At 42.4% G+C, this 20,187-nt stretch overlaps 1 protein-coding gene across 1 annotated transcript in view; it reads left to right on the top strand.

The window, feature by feature from the left end:
* Window positions 1-1,284: 1,284 nt before the first annotated feature.
* LOC310939052 (putative JmjC domain-containing histone demethylation protein 2C) overlaps window positions 1,285-20,187 on the top strand; it is a gene marked incomplete at both ends in the record, with an annotated part of 75,040 nt that continues 56,137 nt past the window's right edge. The window contains one exon of the mRNA XM_083903719.1: window positions 1,285-1,440. Within this exon, the coding sequence (XP_083759845.1) occupies window positions 1,285-1,440 (156 nt within the window). The remainder of the gene's footprint in view (window positions 1,441-20,187) is intronic.

Here is a 20,187-nt window from a genome sequence, read left to right as displayed (position 1 = left end):
CTACATGCTCCTCACACAAACCTCTATACTGTCCTCAAGAAACACTTGTGCACAGACAGAGTCATGCAGTAGAGCCACTGAACACACACACACACACCTTCTCTCTCTTGTTCTCCTTCAGTTTTCATATGCCTTGGTCTCTTGCTCACTGTTTTTCTCTCAGCCGTGCTCTTTTCCAGCCCGTGGAGGCCTCAGTGGAAAACAATAATAATAAAAAAATGAGTCAATCCTCACTGAAAGAAAAGAAACAGAACATGTCAGAGGCATTTCAAATTCTGAATGAAACATGAACACAACAGAGCAAGATAAAGGAGGTACAAATATTGAATGAAATTATTAATTCATTTACCTTTGGTACAGACCTCCTACATCCTTGATCCCACTTTTTTAAAATTATTCTGTTGTCGTCACTTGAGTGTATTACCCTTCTGCAGTAACTGCCTCCAATGTGCTGTTTCATTATAAAATAAAACATGTAATCCACTGCAGTGAGCATTGTGGGCATAAAATGCCGATTACCTCACAATTGAGGTATAGCAATTGTTGCATACCGGGACCTAATTTTTTTTTAGCACCAAATACTTTCTGAACATACCAAGAAATATAGGTTTGATAAATAATCTCAATTTATATGCACGTTATTGAATAAATGTGCAATAACGGCTAGAAAAGGAAAAATGTATTTGGCTACCCCCAAAAAATGTCCAGTGACCCATCCTTGCATCACAACCCAATCTTTGGGAATAACTGCTCCAAAGTAGTCCGTGACAATTATCTATTACCTACGTACACATGTAATATAATTTAAAAATATAATATTAAATAAAAAAAGAAAAACAATACATTGTGCTGTTAAATCGGTAGTTGCCTCCACTTGCTGCAGCTCAACAAGAAAGAGCAGTCGAAAGTAGTACCAGTGAGGTGTATTTGGAGCGGAGGGACACAGCCGTGTTGCGGCCGTGTGAATGCCATGGGATCCAGCGGAGAAACACGAGTGTGGATGGCGGTGGTGATGCGGTCCAGTGTTCCACGGGTTTTTTTTCGAGCTGAGAGAAAAGAGACTGACGCTCGAGCGGGTGGAGACTGCCACACATTTAAATCCCCCGGGTCGGTTTTTCCAGCTTTTAGCAACAACTAACTTCTCCTTTTTAGGCTTTTCTTTGTGCCGCTGGATTCTTTAGAGCTGATTTAATGTCGTAAATGACAGGTTTGTAGGGGCGTCGTTGTCGGGAAGTTTTTTCGAGGGGGGGTGGGGGGGACACATTCGGACCAGCAAAGAGGGCCATGGCAGTCGAGGCTCGGCCGGAGCTGGTCGGGAAGCGGTTCCTCTGTGTCAGCGGGGACAAGCCGCCTGAAATCGGCGACCTCGCTCGCTGGCCGTGGAGGTCCGGTGTCATACGAGCTGTCAACCACCGTGACAACGACAATCCCGACCTGACGGTAAGGAAAACGCCGACTTCGTGCATCTCTGTGACTCTGTTACATGCAAAGCAAACGGGGGGGAAAATCTCTGTGGTTGGTGGCTAGCCAGCGAGCCAATGTTTGTAGGCTTACCAGACGGAAATTATCCTGTGGCTTTGTCTAAGTTATTAGAGCAGCCGAGTACACCTCTTGTATTTTTTTTTTGACCACGTTTTCACTCAAAAGTCTACGTGTTCATTTGTGTACAAGTTCGAGCAGCTATTTGACCACTTAACCAAGTTAATGGGAAGCAGACTTGCTAGCAGGGGGGTTAAGGACAGCAAAAAACAGCCAGCACAGGACATTACACTACTTCATTTTCACTCAAATACCCATTTCATTCACGAGTCATTCAGTGCAGCGACAGACCTCCATGTTTTCACGTATATGTGTGTAGGTAAGGACGGTGGAGCACATACAGGAACACTGTGTCTCGCAAGCAGAATCCGCTTCTATTGCCAAGTATAAGGAATTTCCTTCGGTGCAGAGTCAGTTGAGATTAACGCTAATTTGCCCTCTTAATATTAAAAAAAAACACCATAGTAATGTGCACATATATGTGCAGTGTGTGTGTGTGTGTGTTTAGGAGTTGCTGTACAGAACAGCTGTGCAGATCATTGCCCGCGAGGCATCACGCAAACCTTTAATTTCACAATAATAATCAAGTGGCAGATGACAGTGGGGGGTTCGCAGTGACACCGTCTGAGAGAGAAGGTCTGTTTGTTTGTGAGAGAGCATGTGTAGGAATTTGAGTCGATGCTTTAATCTGCTGTACACTGCAAATCAGCTGACGGAGGTCAGGTTGGCTCCTTAGATTTACCCCCCCCCCCACATCTCCTCATTACAGACCCCTTTTACACGTTATTGCTAATCTCTTGTTACCTCGTGGCTCCTTGGTCACAGTCTTAGTCTGGTGGTCGACGACCACAAAAGCGTCGTCTGCCCTGCCTGTGTTTTCCAGGCGGACTGTCAGCCAAACATCTCCCCCCCCCTCCCTCCCTCCCTCCCTCCCCGAGAAGGACGCAGGAATGCTGGGACTTGTAAAAACATAAAAACTGCCTTTGCTGCGGGGCTGAACAATGGCCAGTTCATCATCCATGTCAAATGTCGTGTCCATTTCCACGACGATCAGGTGTTGTCACTTTTGCAAGGCTTTTCAGGAGCACGTATATGTATTTTTTTTTTGGTCCTAAATGATGTCGACAGGCAGTGATAGATGCACGTTTTAGTACTAAATTGGTCTGGACCCCCCTCCCCCTTTAAAAACAGGTATTTTACTAATGGGCTAACGTGCAAAAACCAGCAAACAATGGCATATTTGCCCTGACAAGCCCTTGGCTGTCTGGTACACTGTACTGTCTCAATGTACACTGTGCCTGTTCCCGGTTTTTCTTTTGTTCACTGAATCCTTCTATCAGGCTATGCAGATAACTGGCCAAACCCAAGCAGCAGTTCTGATTCGATTATTGAGCCGTGTGTGTGTGTTGTTTTTGTACATATTCCATCCTTTGAGCACAGCAACGCCTCACCTGATAAAACACCCTGCAGCACCATATTATCCCGTAATTGCAGTGGTCGTCTGTTAGGTGTATTCTTTGTGTTTTGTTGAGCTCGAGTCGTCGTGTGTTCACGTCTGCTGTATTTTCACGGCATAAAATCGGACCAGTGTTCATGTCACAGGTCCTCCTCACATTGTGCTGCTTTTCTGTGGGATTAGATAGTGTCACACGGTTGTATCTTTCTGTTATTCTGCTTAAATTCTGCATTTACATCAAGTTGTCCGTGTTCAATCAGTCATTTACGGCGTCATTTGCAGTATCGCAACCAAGCAGCTATCCTTTTTTTAACGTCATATTACATGTAATTTGTATGTTTTCTCATCTGCACGTGTTTCATTTCAGTCGTTGAGCTGATTTAATTCAGTCAGTGAGTGAGTAGTCTTCGGGTTTAATTCCATACAGTGGGGCACAGTCTCATTAGCCAGGGTCTTAACTAGCTGAGTGAATACAGACAAGAAGGACTTGAGATTAGATTAAAAGAAGTGTGTCAAGCCAAGCTGTCAGGTCTATGTCAAGTGTGTGGTCAGTCAGGCCAGTTTTCCACGTCTCATCGAGGTTCGGTGCTTATCGGTTTGTTGCTTTTTATCCAAGTAGGGGGGAAAAAAAGCTGTTAACACGTTAGGCACAAGTATACATTGATTATTAGAGATTAATCATAAATCATCAAGCCCCAAATGGCAATGTTTAACCATGACTTTGTTTGGTTGCTTTTTAGAACGTCGATTACATTACTTTTTATACAATGTGGCTCAAAACACTGTTCCCCAACAGTTAGTTAGTAGAAGTAGCAGCTCTGGCAACACTAATGTAGTGATTTACTGCTTATCTTCATATTCATTTATAGTGATTTTAATATATTTGGGCTATAGTTGGACAACACAATTAATTTGAAGACATCATCAGTCAATAAATCCAGTAGTTGGAGATTATTCATATGTGTAGCCTAAGTCTTATATACATTTAATAGCCACATTAAAGTATGAAACATCTTACTTTTGAGTATATGTGATTATGCGCTTAACAAGGGGAAAAAAACAAAAAATCACACAGGACCTGATTATATACACTTAAGATAATCACTTCACGTGATGAGATCTTAGTATCCTTAGTGCCCCAATCCAAGGTTAGCATTCTTAGTATGTGTGTGTGTGTGTTATAGTTCAGGGTTATGTGCAGTGATATGTTAACCTAACTAAAGTGCGTTTTTACTTCCACATGGATAATCATTCACAGTAACTCCTGTGGCATAATGTTGGAATATATCTATATACGACATTTCTTCCCAGCTTTTTGAGGTGAAACTAGGATACCTGTGCCTGGCAGGCATTCCGTGAGGTAAATGGCTGTTGCGTGTAGGTGTGGTTACTTACTAGCGCTGATTATAATTATTATTATTGGGATTATTATTATGATTCAAGTCTTGAATAGTCTTTATTTGTGCTGGCCAAGTATTGTGCATGCACTTAGAGAATTACTATATTACTTTGTGCTGTCTATAGTCATGTATTCAATAATCAAATGTGATAATGTGGCTGATATGATGAAACTATGAGGCACAGTCTTGGCTTTCAACCTCATATGTCACCGTATTTTTTAATGTGTGTATGAGCACCAAATGTATGTTCGCAGGAGAGAGTCAGTCCAGTTTTATTCACCATATATCTGAGGTTGATATAAGGTTGCCTGAGGTACATTTCCTCCTTTTGGTCTTGAAATTAAAAAGCTAAACAACAACTCCAAACAAGTATTAAGATATTCTACTCCACAAATGACGTCGCAAATTACTTTACCTAGTTAAGGCGTTGCAGGGATAGAAAGTGAAACAGAAAACAGAAAATTGGCGAATGTAAGAATCAGTGAAATGCAGAACAGCTAAACAACACTGTAATCATTTGTAGGCCATCAAACCTCCACAGTCATCTGGAATCACAATGGGTGGAAAACCTGGGGGGCAACTAGGTCACTGCCTATAGTGGTCTTTGTTTTCCATTACAGTCCTCTGTGTGTGTGTGTGTGTGTGTGTGAGCGTTTACAGTAGCAGTTGCTGTGAGTTTGTTTTTAGGGCTGTGGCCTGAAGTTCCTCTCCATGTGGCTAATCAGCAGAAAATGACAGGCTGTGACCTGGGAAGAACCTTCCACATATAGAGTCTCTGCATGAGCGTTTGCAGTGCTGCAATTCAGCCTCTTTAGAAACGTTTCTAAACTGCGTGCGATGGCGTCTGACGGGGGGGCCGTGAATAGCGGCATTGTTGCAAACAACATCGCAAACATAAACTAAAGAGACAGGGAATAAACATGACCCGGGGAAAAGCCTAATCCCTCGTGCATCGACGCTGCAGCAGTGCCAGCACATTTACAGTATATCTCGCATATACTATGGCATGAATTTGGCTTTATTTGGCATGTGTTTTCAGTCCGATGTAAAAATCAATTGTGTGGGTTGTTTGTAAACGTAATGCTACAAGGTTACCGAGTGTTTTCAAGTGTGTCTGGTCTGTAGGAAGATTACGGCTATCATTAGATTACATTCATGTATTGTGGTTTCCCGCACGTTGACTGCTTTGGTCCGCATGACACGTTTGTTTTATTTCATTTCATTTGCTCATACCCTAATCTTGTTGAGCCAGGAGAATATTCTACTTAACTAAGGCTTGTCCTTAGCTGCCATGAGCTGTCCTCAGTTGTCTCCTGTGCTTGTCAGGGATGGCGATGCTAGAGCTCTGGCATCAGTGCCACCGTCCTCTGACTACTGATATTTTGGCCTGGCTTTCAGGCATTGTGGGGTGTGTGTGGGGGGTGTCATCTATCTAACACTTGTCGCAGAGCTTTTATTGCACTTAACATAACGAGTTGTCAACCTGTCTGTCCTCTGCCCTGCTGTACTCGGCGTGGGGTGGGGTGAGGACGCAATATGAACGCAAATTACAGCGGAATGTTTGAGAGAATGAAATGCTATAAACTAGGTTAAAAAAACAACATGAATAACAAAAAAATACCTTTCCTAATAAACATTTTACTTTGGTTTCCTGGGTTGTGGGGGGGCTTTGGTGAGGAAAGACTGGCCTTATGTGGTGTTTTGGCAACTGGATACGTTAAGTGTTAGCGGTTTGTTTTCTGGTGCCTAAGGAAACAAAATGTAATCTGAAGCCAGGATGGGCTGGCTGGATTTCTGGCTGTATGTACCCTTCCCCCACATCTCCCCACACACTCGCACACACACCCTGCACTAAAGCTCCACTACATCACAGTGCTACATATGGCAGCCATAAAGCTTCCTATAGGCTTGCAGGCTTCCCAGATAACCCTGGGAATACATTAGGCTCCACTTCGGAACAGCTGCTGTGGTTTCCTGGTATACTGCATACTGTAGTCCACTATCGCTGTTGTCAACGCTAGGGCTGTGATGGAATTTTGTTTGCAATAAATACGATGAAACGGACTGAAAAGAACATGTGTCATCCACATTACCATTGTCTGGTGTAGATATATGTGACTAATTGTGTTATGGTGAATTTCAATTCATGTATGTCATCAGCTCAAACTGACTCTACACAATCTTATTTCATGTTATGACCTCAGTTTTGACATTAAAACAAGAGATATGGCCTATAAAAATATCACATAATATTTAGAGTGCGCCAATATATCCAATATATACTCGATACCACTCACTCTTGTATCTCCACTGTTTTAGATTCAATAATGGTTTCTATTTGAGCACATAATCACAACTAAGTTCAAACTAGGCGATTACACGATCTCTCTCTCGCACGCACACACTTGTAGGATTTCAACAGCTGTTTAATGAATGACAACCCACATGATGAAGCCCTGCATACTGGAGTCTGTTCTGTCGAGCTCAAACTAAACAATGAGCCTTAACAGACGGACTCAAAGCAACAAAAAGTACATTCAAACAAGAAAACCTGAAGAAGACCTTTTTCAAAACATCATCACTCAAAGTGCACCCTTGTTTACGTGACCTTTGCAACGACGGGTCACGTCAAAATAGTGTAAAATAAAGGCAACCGGTTAGGTTATCGCAAAGTATCTTTATGGAGGATTTGACATGTGACGACAACGGTTGCATTGCTACTTTTACCTCGTTTCATGTTGACGCCGCTTCAATTATATGCTGACGTATGTGTGGAGAGCTAGAATCGTCCTGCTTGGGTGACAGGCAGCTCTGGACTTTGGAGGCAATTAGTGGTTTTGCTGAGTATTTATTTAACTTTTACTCCAATTTTTAAAATACCTCTCTTGTTATACGATACGCAACATCACACACAGGCAACCTTTCTTTTCTGAATCATTTGATCGGACTCCATTTTCTAACCTTGTCAAACTCAACACATTAAATCGAGTCACCTCTGTCGCTCTCTCTCTGACCTGTAAGAGAAGCAAAATGCTGCTAAAAAATACCGTTAATATTTGTAACTTGGGATTTACTACGCTACCTTTCAAAAGTTTGGGGTCATCTATACAATTTTTCAAGGTTTTTCATTAAAACTCACACTTTTGATTTGCAAACTGAATAGAAAATAAAGTCAAGACATTGAACAAAACTGTTTTCAGCTGTGATAACATCATTGCACAAGGGTTTTCAAGGGTTTTCTAATCATCCAATAGCCTTCTAACGTGATTAGCAAACACAATGTACCATTAGAACACTGGAGAGATGTTTGCTGGAAATGGGCCTTGATACACCTATGTACATATTCCATTAAAAACCAGACATTTTTAGCTAGAATTGTCGTTTATCTTATTAACAATGTATAGAGTGTATTTCTGATTAAGTTAATGTTATATTTATTGGAAAAAAAAGAGATTTTCCTTAAAAAATAAGGACAATTCTAAGTGAATGGTAGGGTATATTCCAAGTAAAATCATCCGCCACTACAATCCAATGACAAACATACTGTAGTAGACTGACCAGGCAGTTGATGTCACAGTGATTTCAGTCGATAATTCAAATTTATCACACCAGTATCTTTGCTGCAAACCGTTCGGTCATGGTTGTGTTGATGATGAGTGAAGGAAATTTACAGTCTGACTGGAGAGCTGTGGCTAATTGTAAAAGCTAAGGAATAATATTTACCATACCATGCATTACTGCAATTATGTCGTATGCTTGTAGTTAAGTACAACTTTACTCCATGACATTGCAATGGCCGTATTTGCCCGTACCCCTCACATCAGCAGCTCCATTCTTTTTAAATAACACCTTCAGTCAGAAGACAGCGCAGACAGACTGTGACTGTGTCCTGAATATGCAATAAGTCAAACCTCAGCCTGTCTGACTGCTGTTAAATCCATCACACCGTGAGACCGCTCTCTGAGGAGGGAGCTGATAAATGACGGTATGGTTTTCATTCAAGCTCTCGGAATAAAATGTACACATGTTTGGTATTTCTCCCTCGCCTGTTGTGGTGGGAACGTCCCACAGAGAGTTTAACACGGTGTGTTTCAATACATGCCTTGTCCTGTGCTCCCACTGCATATTATTCCTTGGGACCGAGAGCTATCCTGTGTATTTTCAAACCCTGCTGTCAGGGAATACTGGGCCGGCCCTCTAACTTGGACTGTTTCACCAAAGAATGCGAGGGAAGCTATTTCGGTTTAGCCAGTAATGAGGAGGTGCTTGCTCAGTTTGGAACATCTCCCAAATGAATCGAGCAACTGTGGCTCGCGCTTGTCCATCGAGTTTGGCTGTCTTTTCTTTTTTCGAGTCGAAGACAAGCTGTCACCTGCTGCTGTTTGTATTCTGGTTATTTATGGGGGTTGTGACACACACACACACACACACAGGCTGAGTAAAGTGTCTCCATGTCCACCCCCTGAGGTTAATCTGTAACTGTCGCTTGTTCCTCGCTGGCTGTAGAAAGCCGGGGCTTGATGGAATGTTGTCTTACCTGCCTGTGTGATGTCTCTCTCTCGCTGTCATCCTCAGTGACACCAGTTGACCCCGTGATGTGTTTCACTTAATCTTATCACCAAGTTAACTCATTACATTATCACGGTATCTTACTATAGAGTGAATCATAGACAGTTTTTTCGGTGTCTTAAGCTCTTACGAGCAACTGGAGAATATTTTTGTTCTACCAGAGTCAACTCCTTCAACTGTTTGATTACTGGGGGCCTCACACACCAGACAACACCGTCCATATCAAAAGGAAGTAGGTTCCTTGTGTTTTGAGCTGATGTTTTTGGGTGTACACACATCTCTGAGGACCTCTGTGAAACATTAAACCAGATCTAGAAGGCTTACCAAACAAGGTATGTCTGTCTCCCAAGATTCAAGTGCTGCAAAAGTCAGAGAAAATTGCCCAATCTCTCACTATTCCCCTCACTGACACTGTCTGGCTTAAACCTCCTTTCCACTGGTCAAAAAAAACCAAAACCCTGACTAACATCTGGCTTTTGTCTGCAATGGGAATAGATACAGATCAGCATTCTCTCCTGTGTCCAATGACTCTGCTCCTATTGGTAGTAATGTAAACATGCCTGGGAGAATATGGAAATTCAGCCATCTCCTACTTTTAGTTTTCCATGTCTATTTTCAGAATCTTTACCTTTTTTCCCAGTGTGAAATTATCATGCACACCGTTCAGGTAGTGCTGCTAGAACTGTTAATTTTGATGATGAATTTTGAAAGGGAGACCGACGTGGAAGACGAGACGCTCAACTGCCGTGACGTCCATGGTGCTTTCCTCTGGTGTGTTGTTTGTTGTTGAGGACGCGTTGGTGACGTGACACAAAAAACATCCGACTAAATGCAGTGTTTGCAGTTGGAAAGGCGTCAGTTGCCTTTTTTTTAAAGTGGGTTTACCTTTGTTTGTCAAGGATTTGTTAAGGATTATCCCCCAGACAATAAATGCCACTGTCCAGTAGCAATGTCATATCTCTACTGCCATCTCTACACTACATATGTGACCTTTATATACACAGTCTATCTATCCAGTGGTTTATAATATCTACTAGCAATACTTGCTCGTACACCCACACTACATATTTGTACTTGCAGTTAATCACCAACACATCTACTGTAGTGGCCGCACATGATGTAGAGAAATGTTTTCTCTTATATCTTCTGGCATATGCACGACTCTGCACTTCGCTGCCGCCTTTTGCCCTTGTCATTTCGGTGGTGCTCCTCGAGTTGAACGTATTCCAAGCTGAAAATTGATAGTGAAGCTCATATTTAATAACATAGATTGTTCCAGTGTCCTCAGGGCAGTGCTTTGTGTTACTGTTTCAGGCACACATTCAGAGTATTAGACCAGGCACTGAACGCGTGTTTGTGTTTGTACAGTCTGTGTCCTTTTCTGTTGCTTTCCTCTTGCTTGTCTTGACCGTTTTGTCCCCGCCGTTTACTGTCACCCTGAGCTGTTCTATGTCGTCCTGTTCTCCCCGACCTGTTGTCTCATTAACTGTCTGATCGCCTCTTGTCCTGTCCTACTGTGCGGTTTCACAGTCACAAAGTACGTCCACTGGTTTTAACCACCAAAACCAAATGGATAATAACTGAGCCGAACATCTGCAGCTTCCTGCCCATCAGATATATGGGTTTACTGCTTGTCATTCATGTGTGACGACTGCAACTAAAATCATTTAATACATGTTATTGTTCCATACTATTGCAGTATGCAATAATAACAAAAGTTTCTAATATACTTTCAATGGAAAAGAAGCTTGCAGAGATTGTGCGTCTGCTGTAATGTGTTTTTTCTTTTTTAACATCACACTGGCTTGTTCAGCCTGGCCTTGTGAGTTGGTGCATGATGAACTGGCCGGCTTTCTGATGAGGGGAGGTGAAAAACGGAGAGGGACAGATCGACCGCGAGGTGTGCAGATGAAGGGAAGAAAGAGAGACGGAGAGAGTGATGTTCCAGAGAGCTGAAGCGAAAGACGGGAGTGAAAGCTATTTGAAAAATGAGAGAGAGGTAGAGCGAGAGAGAGGGAGAGAGCACGCTGTGTACTCTAATTAGTCGTTTGGTTTTCCAGCCAACCAGGCTCTCTGTGGTAGAGAGAGAACAAGAGAGCAGAGGATGAAGGAGAGAACAAGGGAGAGAAAATGGGAATGTGAGAGAGACGGAGAGCGAGAGAGAGAGGGGTCTCTTTCTCCTCTGTCTGGCCTCTCTCCCATAGCAACAGCGGCTTAGCCACGTGAACGCCAGTTCCTTTGAGTTCACCCACTGCACAGAATTTAACTCCTTCAGCACTGGATTATGGCACAGTACAGCGGCACAGAGCCTGTGTGCACACACACTAAAACAAACAAGTGGAGTACTGTTTTAGTCTGATTTCAAAGAACACAGTCGAGCATGAAGGGAAGAGAGAAAAGCATCATATTGACTGGAGGAGAGTCTCAGAAAGCCTTTTAATTCATTCATTCAAAAGCAAGGCCTTTATTGACATTGTCTTTAACGCATGATATACTTGAAATCAGACCAGGTTTGGTGCTTTTCTACACCCCCAGACGTCTAAATGTCCTGTGTATCAGGTGATCTATGATGTGTAAACAATTACACAGGAATGTATTTTACGCATTTTTGCTTATCGGAATGCGCAGTTGTGATTACGCAAGATTACACACAAATCACTGTCTGAAATTGAATTGTCGCAAATCGCATTCATAACTGTTACTACACTTAATTTTCCGGGTTCACGTGAGACTCATTTGTGACCCAATTGCTCTCCACAAGTCCAGCGCTAGACATGTCCAGACATAGTGCCTGACAGCACAACTGTTGGTGATGTTTGATACACAGAACAGACAAAGGTAACCGCGTTGTGTTGTGTTGTGTGTGCGCAAAACGATATGAGGACCAGTCCAGACAATATCTGGATGTGAGGACTCCTCCTCACAGCAACATATAAAAAAGAGGGTGACGATCTCACCTTGCATTCGACTTGTGGACTAATGAAAAATAGAAATATACCCTCTAACACTGGCTACTGATTAAATATTGAGCTTGAATTTAGATTTATTCATCCCCACATATGAGGACTGGATTAATAGTGAGACAGCAGAGCCAAATCTCAGTGTTACATTTTAACCTTTGTCAAATTAGTTCACGCAACGTTTAAGCCTATCAGCTGCACATGACTCTCTCTGTACTACTCACTGATTTGTTTGGTAACACTTTGGATTAGGGAACGCATATTCACCATTAACTAGGTGCTTACTAACATGCATACAAGTAGCATATTAGCCCTTTATCAGTAAATATTAAGCATGTATTCATGCCATAATTGAGGTAGAATAAGGTTATGTAGTATAAGGTGTTAATACATGCTTAATGATTACGATTAAAGGGCTAGTATGCTACTTGTATATGTAACTAAGCACCTAGTTAATGGAGGCAACAGCACTAGTGCGCTAGTAAAGCGAGACAGCTGCAACCAGGTTGGAGTATAACTGAAAACACAAATAAACGGCCACAAAAATGACTTGGATTGTATAATTCCCCAACCCTGTGCTACCGGTGTATACACACAAATGCTCCCTCAGTCAGGTCTGATAGTTTTGCTAGCTGGAGCTCATTCTCATATGAAGGACGCAGCATACAAATACTTACTCATACTCATATACTCATAATTGCTTTTTGTTCACAAACACCAAAGAAAGGCAGTATAATAACCAAAATGTTAATTGTTAACCAAGTAACCAACAGTTATGTATTGCAGCTTTAGCTCAAAATATTATAGAAACTATTATTTACATACTGTTCTGTTCATACTGTAGATGTATTGTTTTAAAGGAGGGGGGATTGTACTGGGAGCCCTGGTATCAGGTGTGGTAAATGGTTTAAATGTCTCGCGGGTCAGGTAAGATGGGCCCTCCAGCAGGTTTTTACTTGGGGTCCCGGGGAGATCTGTGGAATCCCACATGCAGGGAGGGAGAAACATAAAACTGCCAAGTCATCCTGCCAACAGACTTCAGGTATTTCCCAGTTCTGTTCTGCCCTGGCCTCCACCCATCTCCTCCTCCGCCAACACCGGCATCAGGACAAGCAGCAACAGATCTTCGCACGAAACTCTGGCGTGAACCTACACCGTAGGCAAATACTGTGGTGTCTGGAAAGAGGGTCGAGTCACCAACCGTATGAATTAAATTAGGGAGAAAGACGCTTATTCCAAGTGACATTGTAAAAGTCTAAGCAGCAAGAAACTGCAGTAATGACGCAACACCTTCATAATGTTGGGAGAAACACTGCAGTCGGAGAGTAGGTTTGCCATGAGAGCAGCACATCACCACATAGAGTTGGAGAGTGTGGAGTTAAATCAAGTGGAAATGAAAGAGAAGGGCGAACCAGTCCCACTGTTTGCTGAAGAATGATTGTTGACTGGAGCCAGTGCAGGGATAAAAATGGTTTCTGTGCACAGCTCCACCCTGTAAATGAAACACAAACCACTCTCAGTTATCACTGCACACCAGAGGCATGTTTTTTTTAATTTTATTAAATCTATGTACCTAACGCAGATTGGAAAACAGTCCATACATAATAATTACCAGTTACAATAACACAAAACAGTTGTGCGGGGGTATGTAAGTACAGTTTAGTTCTGCAACTCGGTTTTAAATGTGACCTCCACCAGTGTATTGAATTACAAAGCCTTGGTACACATCTTGAGTAATACTACCAGCGTGAGTGTTTCGGGGAGGAAATGAAAATGTAAAAAAACCCTGCTTGATTTCTGAGTGTTTTTGTGAAGTGATCTTTTTGATCATGGACTGATCATTAGTTTGTGCTCGTGTGTAAATGGTCCAAGCAGCTGCACTGTGTAATAGTCTTGTACATGGACTGGATCGCTGGTCTCCATGTGAACTTCATTCTGGCTTTCCTCTCCGTCTTCTCCACTTCTTCCTTTTGTTCAAGAGCTTGCTGCGCTAACTCTTTCCAGATGCCTGCGAGTTAACTCTCCTCTCTTTCTCTGACAAATGGATTGGCTATTGTCATACTGTTTCTGTTTTAGACATCATTCGATTGTTAATAATAGTTTCTTGAAAGAATACATATATTTGGACGTTCACATTTACTTCTGCCAATTTTTTTTTTTACTTTGCCGTGATAGGTGATACCACTAACATACTTATGTGATTCATCAACCTGAGTGTCTTGTCATTAAAAAAAGTGTAATATTCATAATAGATATCAAGCTGCAGCACGCCCACAGTGCCCGAGCTGCTGAATCACACTGTGTATATTTGCTTTGAGAAGTCTTATATTGCTTCAGCGCCGGTGTGAGCAGACCCGGTATTTGACGTGTCTGAGCTGGAATGCGAACCGCAATTAAAACAAGTTAACTCTTGTTACCTGAGAGAGGAAAGAACTTTGTCAACACTCTCTCTTTCCCCTCTGTCACTCTGCGTTGTCTTTTCTCTGTAGAACCAGTCGGTGTCTTTCAGTCGGTGTTTTAATGATTATTCCCCACCCAAGTGCTGAACCTGTAATCATATATTGGAAAAAAAATATTACAAAACATTACATCCAAGGCGTCTTATGCCACTGAGACTCAAGAACTTCTGCAGAAAAATCTCTGCGTATTTATTTAGTTCACCTCTCGTCAACCGTGGTAGCTTTCTAAAGTGCAGCCACAGCACTGCAAGGACAACAGCTCCAGCAGCAGTGCACATTATTCATGGTCCATGCGCTACTGGTAGGGTCACGTGATAAGAGTGTGATGATAAAAAAGGAATGATACTTGGGTGAACTGATAATACCGTGAGCGATTAGTGACTGTGTCATTACCACAGAGACTCACAGAGGGTGAGCAAGAAAAGACTCGTGCATATTGGTTTTGTTGACTGAGAACAATTGAATCATGTTGTTGTTAAAGTTAAATTCTAAATGATCTGACCTACTTTTTAGGCCTGACTCCTGCAGTTCCTTGTTTACACAGTCGAATATCAATACAACTAATACACTTAATTGAGTTGATCCGTCAATATCTTCTTACTCATTACTTTGTTATCATAAAGGTCACCCGTTTAAGTGACACAAACAGTTGTTTATGTTAGTATTTATCAGCTCTAATAGCTCTCTCCACGGCGGCGCACAATTAGCCTCGTCGGTATTGTTACGCGGCTCGCTCAACGGTGACAGACGCGAAAGCCGCACAGCTCGTCAAACAAGCGGCCACACACACACACACACGCGCATGACCAACCAGTCAGGCTAGGCTGCTTCTCCTGCTGCAGAGAGGTGGAATTAAGGTCCGACGTGACACGCTGTGAAAGCTAAGTGTGCCCGGGTGTGTCTCTGAGCTCTGAACAGTCACTTTACTCTCACATGTCTAAAAAGCGAGGAGTGGCTGTAGTAGTGGAGTCGTGCAGTGTAATGAGGCTGGTGAATGGAGAGAGAAGAGGGAGGCATGGTGCTGCCTGCATGTTGCAACGATAAAGTGATCCATTCTCTCAAGTGCAAACAGCGGAGCCAGGGAAAATGTCTTTCAGGGAGAACTTCATTTAATCCATTGCACTTAAGGCATGCACTCATTGTGATCATTTGTATTATTCTAGGGTAAGAGGGCAACAACGCTTCAATTACTACAGTTCTTTTCGGACTCTCCATGACTATAAACTGTCCCAACCTATTCACCACTGTAACCCAGTGTTTTGCATTTTTAAATGAAGGATCACTGGCAAGAAATGGAGCAGACGAAGAAAAATATGGTGTTCACTTTCCATCATCAGTCATTTGAACCAGGAGTGAATGCCAATTAACCCGTTAAGGCCTGAAACGCCTAGAAAAAAATGCCGGTCAAACCCTGACCGGCTATATAATATATTGATGAGTATTCGATTACGGTGGTAATTCTCGGTCTTCCGTCACTTTCAAAACCTTCAAACTCATCGTCTTTATCGCTTAACCATAAATCCCGGTCAATTGGTTCAGTGCATCTCTTCGCTGTCAAAGTCCTCCATGTTTACTCGAAGAAATTTCAAATCAACGTCACGAGGAACCCTTATACCCCCCCCCCCCCCCCGAAAATTGACGTATCTGCTTTCCCGGCGTCAATGGTAGAAATGCGGCAATGCTTTCCTGGCGTCAATGGGTTAAACACATTCCAACTGTTGGAAAAACCAGTTTAAAGCCATGATTAAATGGGTTTTGACCACTGGGAATGGGTCATGATTTGCAGGCACTGTGGCCCGACGATGGAGCCATATTTGTTGCTCCGTTACTATCGGGGCTGGTCAGACCCCAGAGTTGATGACTTAAACATCTGTTCTGTATGTGACCTGTGTAAATGCTGTTGTTTGAACTAAGGACTTAAAAAAAAAAAGATAGCGGGATGTGTCGTGTTGTGTGAAGTCCAAAGTTTCTGTTGACATTGCAGCAAAAGAGGCCGCACTAGCCACTCGTCATCTCTTCTCATTTTTAATCAAACGGATAAGTTGATCACATTGACTCCAGTTTACTCTGTGAAGTCTATCAGGAATAGTTCAGGAATAATTTGCCGAACAGCCAAAGGGGGCAACTTCGCTCATAGCAGAAATACCTCCAGTTGTTTGAATGGAAGTTGATGGAAAAATGTGCTTTCACTTGATTTACAACGTCAGGACATATTTTCCTGTGGAGTTATTGGTCTCAATTGCTAGTTTCAGGTCTTCTTCTTAAGCACATAAAGTAAGGCATCATCCAAAAGGCACCTGGTTGCAGATAATGTCTGTGAGGTTCTGTCAACATGGGCGACTTGTACGAGTGACATCACAACTTAGGTGTTTTATTTGTACCACCCTCTTCACTTCACCTCTGAAAACAAGTAAAAAGCTCCTGGATTGGAACATTAAGTGGTTTTTATACATTTTAGATGTCTGAAATGAAACGCGGTGGGAACAAAATTTGTTTTCCCTTTTAAAGTTGTGGTCGTCTTTTTTCCGTCCACCCAGAAAGTAGACTGCTCTTGCCATGTTTTGTTGTTTGTGTCTCGGCCTTAAACCTCTATTTGATGGAGAAAACTATAAATATGGCTTTGTAAAAAAAAGACGTATTTACTAAAGTGTGGAGCACAGAAGCACACACAGGACAAAGGGCCACTAAATAAAAACATATGTGCCGTCCAGCTGAAAGTGATGCGTTGCCTCTGCAGGGCTTACACATTGCCAGCCTGTGAGACTTGAAGTGCAGCCTTGACAAAGACCCACTAGGCCACATGTAACATGAGATTGTTCCTCGAGAATCTAGGGCAAGGTTCCCTCTCAACATGTGCCCGTCAGTGTGTGTTGTGCTTGCTTGGCAACTTCCAAGTCCGCCTACATATTATGCATTAACGTGTGTGTGTGTGTGTGTGTGTGTGTGTGTGTGTGTGTGTGTGTGTGTGTGTGTGTCTGTGAATCATTCACTAAGTGTACAGGTTTGAATGTATAGTATGACCAGGTTTGTGCATACGCGATAACTTTTGTGTGTTTGCAGATTCATACTTGGCTTTGTGAATGCTTCCTTTTTTGTGTGTGTGTGTGTGAGTGTGTGTGTGTGTGTCCCAGTGTGTCCCAGTGCAGCAGATGAAGGCAGGGAGGGGTGTTCTAGTGCTGGCTCCACTGATTGGTTCCATACAGACTGAAACTTGACCTTCGCAGCAGATGTCTGTAAGGCTGCCAAAGACAAGCACGCAAGCACGTGCACAAACACTCCCGACGAACACAAGACAGAGTACACAACCCCGCTGCTATTTTACTGTATCTCCGTTTTTTGAAGGTGTCTCCTTGTGTCTGCACCATCTTTGAATTCGATTGTCTCTCTTCAGCATAGTGCAGACGGCTGACAGAAAACAAAAATTTCAGAGGCCTGGCATGATGAGAAAAGTGCGCTGACAACCAGAGGGGCCCGAGGGCCCTCAGGAACTGCAGCAGGCACAAATGTGAAGTGTTCGTGAGGATATTTCACAGAATCCAAGTTTGCGGCTTGTGGCGAAGTAGTGTTGGATCTTTTTACTGGTGTTTTTGTGGAGTTGGAGTTCACACTGGAGTCGACACTGAAGATTTCTGCCTCTAGAAATCCCTTAAGTCTGACACAGTAAAGCTTTCACCTTTCAGCTTTGCAGGTGTTTTTTCTTTAGCTGTTTATGCACTCTGATCTTAAATGATATAGTACTCCTTTGCACATTATTTTACTTTGACCTGCACTGGTGTGGTCTTAGAGTATATCCTTAAATACAAACACACTTTGTACTGTTTCTGTGCAGTTAGAGAGCAGCATTAAGGCCCGTGGAGCACAGTGTGCCGCCTCTCTGTAGTATTTCACAGCTCTAAGGCAGCTTTGGCATGATGGAGAGAGACAATATCCAACGTGTCTGCTTGCTTGCTCGTGTGCGTTTCAGAAAACGTCATTAGACTAAACTAGTTTCTGAAGATGTTTTTGAAGTGCTGTTTTCACGACCGGAGACAATCGAATCAGCCACTCTCGTCACGGGCAAATGGAAAAAAATTCATATAATCTTTATTAACGCTGGCGCTAATGTTATTGGCACCGCTTCTGCGACTACCACAGGGTAATGCTGTTGCTGCTACTGCTGGCATTGCAATTCATACTCCATAGGAGTGACTCTGTCGCTGTGAATGCTTCCATTTATGACCATGACACTGGCGTTCCCTGTTTCACTCGAGACAAAAAGACATGTTGGCCCAGTGTCACTGGAGCTTTTGCTTTTACTGTAGATTCGATTAGGCTGTGTGTGTAGATCAGACAGACGGTTTCTAAATTGAGGTGACTTTTAGTGTATAACTCCAGTGTCTGACTAATAACTGGTATTGAACTGGTATTTATTTAATGAACCAAATGTGTTTTAATAGCTCAGAAGCAGACGGTGGAGCAGGTGGTGCAGGTTAAGGAGTCGCTGTGCCTGAAGACGCCGTAACTACATTAACAGTCTACCGCAAACAGCCACGGTTAACCCAGTGGGGTTTGAACTGCGCTGCAGTTTTTATTGAGAGGTGTTTCTTATGTTTTGCCCAGCACATTAACAAGCAAACCGCATCAGTGGAATTAACATTTCTCAAAAACCTTTTAACAGAATTGGGTCATTATAAGATTTGCAGCAGAGCGAGCTGTTGTGCCGGCTTGCATTACATTATACGTTATATCGGTGTAGGTAATTAATGGCGGGAAATAAATAAAGAACTTGCGTTATTTATGTCGTAAACTAAAGTAGCACATATTCTTTTGACTAAAATATACTATGGGAATCAGGAGAAAAACACCAACCTCATCATTTGTTTAATATCTACCACCATGATTTGTGTACCAGCAACTGAGAGATGACACTTAACCTGTTCCCATACAAGGCTTCACAGACCGCCGTACATAATGTTTTGATTTATTCTAGAGCTGCAACCAACGATTATTTTCATAATTGATTAATCTGTCCATTATTTTCTCGATTAATCATTTGGTCAATAAAATGTTAAAAAACGTTGATCAGTGTTTGACAAACCTGGAAATGACGATGTCTTGTTTTGTCCACAAACCAAAATGATTCAGTTTTAATGATTCCTTTGTTATACGGAGCAAAGAAACAAAGAAAATGTTCACATTTAAGAAGCTGAAACAATCAGAAATATTGTTTTAATCATGGATAAAAGCTTCAAACTGATTAAAATAGTTGTGGCCAATAGTTATGGTCATTTGCAAAGAGGCACGGTTTATGTGCAGATGATTTGCAAGGCCATTGACAGCCAACCTGCTTGTGAATTTTAACTGTCGACAATTATGTGTACACACACACGCGCACTCATATCAGTCATGATAAAATATGATAAAACTCTGTTCAGCACACAGGGCTTTCCTTACTTAATCAGCTATTACTCCTGGAGTTCAATTGTATTGTTAAATCATTTTGTTTTGATGATGCTAAGTCAAACAGTACAAGGCACTTCTTTGTATATCATTTGAATATCAGTGCCACTGCGGTTTCCTCAATCTGGGCGTTTGATGAAAATACAATTGAAGTGAAAAGCAGCATGATTCAGTGCTGACTTTTGTTCTGTGAGTGACGCACGCACACACACACACACACACACACACACACACACACACACACACACACACACACACACACACACACACACACACACACACACACACACACACACACACACACACACACACACACACACACAGGAGACAGACTGATTTACTTGTGATGAGAGCAAATGAGCCAA

This window comes from Microchirus variegatus (genome assembly GCF_963457635.1).
Source record: "Microchirus variegatus genome assembly, chromosome: 17".
In the NCBI taxonomy this organism is placed as follows: domain Eukaryota; kingdom Metazoa; phylum Chordata; class Actinopteri; order Pleuronectiformes; family Soleidae; genus Microchirus; species Microchirus variegatus.
Note: the sequence above shows the minus strand (reverse complement) of the source record. Positions and strands in the feature narration are given on the sequence as shown.